Here is a 7070-nt window from a genome sequence, read left to right on the forward strand (position 1 = left end):
GAGGTGAAGCCAAGTTTACAAATAACCGTACCCATTCTGGGGTTATAAAAAGATGATAGAATAATTGAATATTTGGGAAATTTATAAATAAGAATCTAGGGTTATAACAAGGGAACCATAATCTAATTTCAAGAGTGACAAAGAAAAGCTTCAATCACCACCGAGTAATACTGTCTAGTCGTATTCCTGATCTTCACTTAGAAGTAAGAAGTCTTAAGTTCTATTCTTGCCAAAAACGAATTTAAGAATCACATTATTGTAAGCTCATTGTGAGACTTAACTCACCCTCTCTCCCTTATCGTTTGTTAAAAAAATAAACTAAAAAACAAAAACCAAAAAAAAAACCTTCAGTCAGATTTTGCCTTATAATCAAAACAGTTGAAAAAGGCAAATAATTCTTGCCCTGAGAAATTTGAGATACACGAACAAAATTACAGGATTTTCTAATGTACTCCTGAGAACCATAAAAATTTTGCAAAATTACACCCAAGGAAAATCCTAAAAGGTACAAGAGTTCGAAAATGATAAAAGGGAAAAAAACACTGTTATATTAAACCCCTGCCTCGAGGAAATAACTGTCATGCACAAAAACTTCGTAGCTACGACATCAAGTGCGACATTTCTAGCAAACAAGAATTACATGAAATACACGAATAAGCAGTAAATAGTACAAAGAATAACCTTCGATTCGTTAATATATACGGTGAAATTTGCAGCCAAGACAATGCTGAAGAACCCAACAGAATCTACAAAAGGTGACCTTGGAACAGGTAATGCCACCAGATCAGCTGACTAACACCAAACTCTAAGACATGGTAAGCATGGATAGAGCTTTGCCTTTAAAATCAGAATCGGAAAATTTTAAGCTAAAAACAAATAAATGAAACAATGCCAAGCAGCTCAAGTTAGTGATGAATTAGATCTTCTCACGTATCTACGCTGATAAGTTAGACAGATTCCGAACCATAATTTCCATCGTGGGTGTTGCCGTTTTCTTTACTCAGTTTAGATTTTGGTAAAGAGGCGGCTTGCCGAGGCGAAGTTTTGCTTGATTGAAGCTTCAAATTAAGGTAAGTGTAAACGGACATTCCGGCAATGGCTGTGAAAGCCCCAGAAATACTTGTCTTGCCTGGATTGGAACTAAAGAGGTAGTAATTTCCTAGAAGAATGACGCATGTTTTAAATTGACCAAGGACGACGTGTGTGACAGCAGATGTAGCCCTGCCAAAGAAGTAAAAAAAATCATGTCAAAACCAACAGAACCAAGCAAAATAAGATTTTCATGCTAAAACTCACCAAGTAAAACCAAAATTATGATGAACAAACATATAGCAGTCCCATGATGCATTACAACTACTTCGAACGGTTACAAACATCCAATGCCACAAGACAATGTTTAATATAGTTATGATTAGAATTGAAGTTTTCAGTCATTTGACATAACAGTCACATGCCAAAGTGCGTTATGATTAGAATTGCCGCATGAAGCCTAGCCTAGTGTGTTTGTGTCAATCTTGTTCCTGCGGGTAACATCCTCTTAAGTATCTATAAATTATGTTGGTATGTGTTTAATCCTCACACCTCTTCTCAGTAGTTGCTTACAGTGGATAAATATAACCTCCAATTGTTGCCCATTTTCAGCTACAGTTTGCACTCTTTAAAAATTCCGTTAATTATTGCTAGGTTTACAAGTGCAATGTTGCTGATATATTTTAATAGAATACCAAAAGAGAATTAGAAATTTGGTAAAAATAAATAAACCACCCAGAAAACTGACAGCGACTTGTGGCTACTGTGGTTGGGGAGGTGGGAGTTAGGAGTGGTTGTTATCAATTTTTTTCTTTTATTATTTATAATTCTATATTTTATTAATTTTGAATTAGATTTAAGAAAAGTAAGCAAAAATTGGATGGAGTCCCTTCAAATTCGACGGCAAGGGGTGAATTGGCCAATTTTTAAAAGTTTAAGTCCTTAATTTACGTAAAAATAGTTGAGGAGGTCAATTTCAACTAACATTATAGTTCAGTGGTCAAACGGCACTTTACCCCAGATTTAAAATTTGAACCGCTTTTGAGTTGTAGTATTGGAAGTAGTTTTCTACAATCAAATCAAAATATGTTAGGTTCTATGAAAATGATACCAGGGTTGACAGGGTATTCTTACAGGGAAAATGGTACCGGCAATTTGTACTTATGTTCATCAATTTGAGAGGTGACCAATTCTCGTTTTTAGTATCTCTGTATATACAAGTCATTTCTGATAGCATACTCGGTTTTCTAATGTAAAATGTAAACCGACGACATCAGAGGTCAAAACTCTTGTATCCTAAACAACGGAACCAAACAGGCCATGACATAGGATAATCAAAATGTAAAAAAAGATATCACATACCCAAGCGCTAGAGCACCTGACCACTGAAGCAAGAAGCCAAGAATAGCGGACATGAGAATTGCCAAGGTGTTGTTGAAGTTCCAATTGAAGGAGAGGGCACCAGGTGGATCTAACCACGGTATTAGTGCGACAAGGAAAAATAGAGTGATTGGCGTTGTCTTCCACATTAACCTGCTCAATGATTCGCATTTTAGTTACAATTCAATATCAAGGAGCTTCCAGTAGAAACTTAAGGGTTTTGAAAGGAGCTCATCACTTACGCTAAGGCTGTCCAATTTTCCTGCTGTTGCAAGCTAGACCAAAGAATTTTGTTGACTGCACTTGGTATTATCCATGCTAATGCTATACAAGCACCAAAGAGATGAAATTGAAGATCAGTGACTGTAGCCACGGCAACACCAATCGATACTACCGTAAGTGCTAGAACCTGAAATTTTCATAGCAAGGAGATAGAACAGAAAGGAGATGATGTTATAGATGACTTAGGTCAGAAATTTTGTATGAGAAGAACAATGAATAAAAAATGAAAAAAGAAAAGAATTAATCAAATTCCATGTGCATGGAACCTATACAAGCACCCTACATACTACTGTATCAAGGCCAAAAGAATTAAGTAAGCATTTTGATATGTATGCAAGATTTCCTCAATATCTCAAGAGATCTGAAATTCTGAAGTAAAACTTTTGAGAAACGCAGAAATGACGCCAAGAAACAATACACTCATGATGGACGCATCAACTCCAAACCTTTCTACTGATATAGTAAATTACTTCCATCAGTGGCTAATTCCTGGGTTTACAATCTAATAAAGTTTCCAAATAGCATTTCTTTCATAATCCGTCGGACAAGTTTGATGTGAGGTCTACATCCTCCTCATTTCAGAGTCTTAAGAGAAGAAAAAAAATATTGGGGATAGTGAAGACATTGTCCCAATTTTCAAAAACATGTAACCAGATATGATTAACCTTTTCAGCGACAAGTGGAACCGGACATGAATTGTATGGAAACATTCTGTTCTACAGTCTGCTAAAGCAATAACTCGGCCCGAATAGCAGGAATATAAAACTGTGCTTTATTTTCATCTTGACATGGCACTTATAGGCAAAAAAGAAAGGAGCTACCTTCGAGAAAGAAACTCTCTTGTTGTACAACAAAAATTCTGCGAGAACAATTGATGGCGTAACCGCAATCTTAGACATCTGATAGAACCCCACACTGAAGAAACAGATATTAAACTCAATGTTGAAAACATATATATAATTACGAAACAGATTCTGATGACCCTCGTAAAGGTAAGAATACTGATGAAACATCTCACCTATTATACTTCAAGCTAACATTAGCAAGGCCAGTAGAGAAAGCCATAACAAAGCCAAGAGTAAATAATGTAGATAAGCGGGTCGATTTTGAGGGACATGCAGGGAGGATAGATAGAGCATTTAGAATGGCCATCAACAACCAGCTTACCACATAGTGGATAAAGGTGAGAAATATAGGAAACTGGAACCCAACAACTTTGAGCACCTGAAGAAACACAAGCACATAAGTTAACAGCCGGAAAGCTGCTGTGTTAATATCCAGTCAGGCAAAATGTGGATAGATTAGAATATAGAGTTCAAAATACAAACCAATTTGTTCACGAAAATTATGCCGACAGCAATTACAAAATTGAAGGTAAGAGCAGTGGCAGGGCCACATCGCTGTTGTTGTTGACGCTTTGCACCATCGGCTGAGCGGAATTCATTAAAAAGGGTAGATCTTAAGTCTTCTAGAGCTCTTCCTGAGTTGATGTACAGAAAGATGGAGAAGAAAATAAACGATGTCATTAAGCAACACATTACAGATGTATAACTAATTCACATTTCCTAAAGAATCTAAGTCCAGTTATAATACGATATGGTTGTCCTAGTGACAGAACTTAACAAACTGTAAAACCTACTTACGAAAAATAACAAATGTCCATCCATACATTTTACTCATCATAAAAATAATGAATATGGTAGTCATTTATAATAAGGAACACCCATATGCACATTTCCAACTCAGTAAGAAATGAAACCATTAAGACTGGAAAAAGGATAATATAATTTTCTTTAAAAAAAAAAAAATAAATTGGATGAAATATGCTTACTGAAAATTTCACTGAGGAAAACCAAATCAAAACAAAATCAGTAAGCATAAAATATCTGAAGAAATTTATTGACTCGTTTTAAACCAAACTGCAATATAAGTATAAACTGCATCAACAAATAAGAGATCTGTGGGTCTAATTATTTCTTCCCAAGAACAACAATGGTGAAGATTTTTAATAAATAGCTCATGCAAATCAGTCTATGTAATCAAATAAGTAAACAGATATTAGAATCTGCAAACAAAAATGGTAAAACTCACATGCAACTTGTTGCACCCTTAAAACTGGATTCAATAAATTATGACTCACAAAAATGAGAAAACCAGATCAACCAAACAAAGTGACCCTTCATTCATAGCTGTGCCTAATCAAGTAAAGTTGTGAAATTAAGCTTATTGGATGATAAATACAATCACTCTAATGGGCAAAAATGTGAGGTTTACATTTCAAAAACAACAAAATCAAATAATTTGTTTTAAACTAGCTGCTAGCAGTGAGATTGGATTGGAATTTGGAATGAGAAGTGGCAAAAGTTACCTCTTTCACCAGCATCACTGTCCTTGCGCTTGAGAATCTTCCTAACGCCTTTCCTCACAAAGAAGTTTAACATTTTTATGGATACAAAGCATTAACCTTTCGATTTCTTTCACTCCCTCTCTCTCTCAGCAACAATGGTAACGGCTCTGTTTATGCGTTTGTAGAGAGAGAAAAAGAGAGAGAGATTGGAGAGAGAGAGAGAGGGTCAGGGCCAGCAGCACAGCAGGAGTACTGAGTTTGAGTTTGGAAGAGAAAAGACAAGGGTTTTAGGTAAAATGGCGTTTGTGAGACAGAAGAGAGACACGTGGGTGAAGTGGAGAGCGGTGATGGCGGAAATTTGAGGTTGTCTGATCGAGGTCGAGAGAGAGAGAGAGAGAGAGAGAGAGAGAGAGAGCCAAAAGAGATTGAGGAAATTACGCGTAGATCCTATCCCACCACTCCAGACCAGGGTACCGACAGTTTAGCAGTGTTTATTATGTTTTTTCCTTTTGTAAGGAAGGAAAATGTTTTGGTCAATTGTCAGGAAGGAATTTTGCCAATCAACGAACGTCACTTTATATCAACAAAATTTTAAAAAATTTGGGTAAGTTATAAAAAAGTATCTCAATTAGTGATCCAACTACAATGTCATATTTTATCTTTGAAATATTGTAATGTCATATTTTTCCGTACAAATTTATTATAATGTCAAACCTCCATCAGTTTGTCTGTTCATTTCTTAGCTAAATACAGATGTGAAGTTCTGTGGTGTCCCGCCACATAGTTTTCTCGTCAAAAAATTGTCCTGTTCATTTATGACGAGGACCTTCAAATTAGTTGGTGGGTTTGTGGGAGTTTGTTGAACATCTTTCTCCAGTTAAGCAGCTTCTTTGTTTCTCTTCTTCCTCGATTTTCCAAATTGCCTTTTATACAATGGAATCAAGATTGGTGAGTCATCAGTTTACTCCCACAAGAACATCTCTTTCATTACATTATCAAATGAGAATAAAACTCCAAGTACCATACCCTTGAATAGTAAGCACCCACATAAAGCTTAGGTTTTTGCCTCTTGAAATTGATTACAGCTATTGCATGGCTGTAAGGTGTTCTTGTCAAGCCATATTTTCTACAAGAGCAAGTCTTCTCAACCAAGTCAACCACATATTGATCCCCCACTCCAGTATCCACTTGAAATTTGGTCCCTCATGACCATTGTGTAATGTACTTGCCCCTTAAGAGTTTGGCTTCCTCCAACTTGTTCTTAATCTTAGGATAGAGATCTCCTACTTGCTCATCATTATATCTCGCCTAATTTAAATTCTTTTCATCAATATAGTGTGAATCATTTGTAGCATTATCACAATGGGCTTTTGCCTTGGCACTAGTATGACTGCATTGAAGGATTCACAAAGATTATTCAGAAAACATGCCACACTTTGGATGGGGTTCTCACACAGAATCGACCATTTTGGTTTACAATATTCACATCATCAGCCAACAGCTCTAAGAACCAACACCAAGAAGCCTTATTCTCCATTTCCACCACTGCGTTAAACAATAACCCATGTCTCATCATTTGGATCAATCCCCACAACACACAGCAACTGTCCTCCATGTAAAACCTTTAAGTGGCACCCCTCTAAACTCTCAAAGGTCTACACCTATTCTTAAAACCTTCTTTGCAAACCCCAAGTAAACATGTATTCTTTGGAACCTTAGCCCATCCAACTTCAACTTCACAGTGCTTCCAAGGTTAGGTTAGTTATCCTTACTTCCTCAGTAAAATCCCATAGTTTTGTGTATTGGTTTGCATGTTTGCCTTCAATAATCTTCAACGCCTTATCCAGTGCCTCATTAGCCTTCATCCTTGTCCACCCATGATTCCACTCGGAATCCGCAATGGCTAAAAATGAATCCATAGGCTATGTGGAATTAAGCTTTATCCGATCCAAGTACAATCTGTCAACAAATGAGACCTTAAATTCTCATTCACCCAAGTCCTCCTACAGGTGTGGTGATCAAGTATTGTCTT

At 36.5% G+C, this 7070-nt stretch overlaps 1 protein-coding gene across 1 annotated transcript; it reads right to left on the minus strand.

Annotated features, from left to right (window-relative positions):
- Positions 1 to 789: 789 nt before the first annotated feature.
- LOC103935762 (nucleotide-sugar uncharacterized transporter 1) lies at positions 790 to 5296 on the minus strand. Its single transcript, XM_009345570.3, has 7 exons — positions 5060 to 5296; positions 4020 to 4171; positions 3710 to 3915; positions 3513 to 3606; positions 2652 to 2818; positions 2392 to 2562; positions 790 to 1221 (listed from the first exon to the last, which is right to left on the minus strand). Exons 1-7 carry the CDS (start codon positions 5130 to 5132, stop codon positions 948 to 950), a joined length of 1137 nt encoding a protein of 378 aa, XP_009343845.2. The 5' UTR covers positions 5133 to 5296; the 3' UTR covers positions 790 to 947.
- Positions 5297 to 7070: the final 1774 nt, after the last annotated feature.

This window comes from the organism of the source record quoted next, unplaced genomic scaffold, assembly GCF_019419815.1.
Source record: "Pyrus x bretschneideri cultivar Hongxiangsu unplaced genomic scaffold, Pyrus_bretschneideri_v1 Contig46, whole genome shotgun sequence".
NCBI classification, from domain to species: Eukaryota; Viridiplantae; Streptophyta; class Magnoliopsida; order Rosales; family Rosaceae; genus Pyrus; species Pyrus x bretschneideri.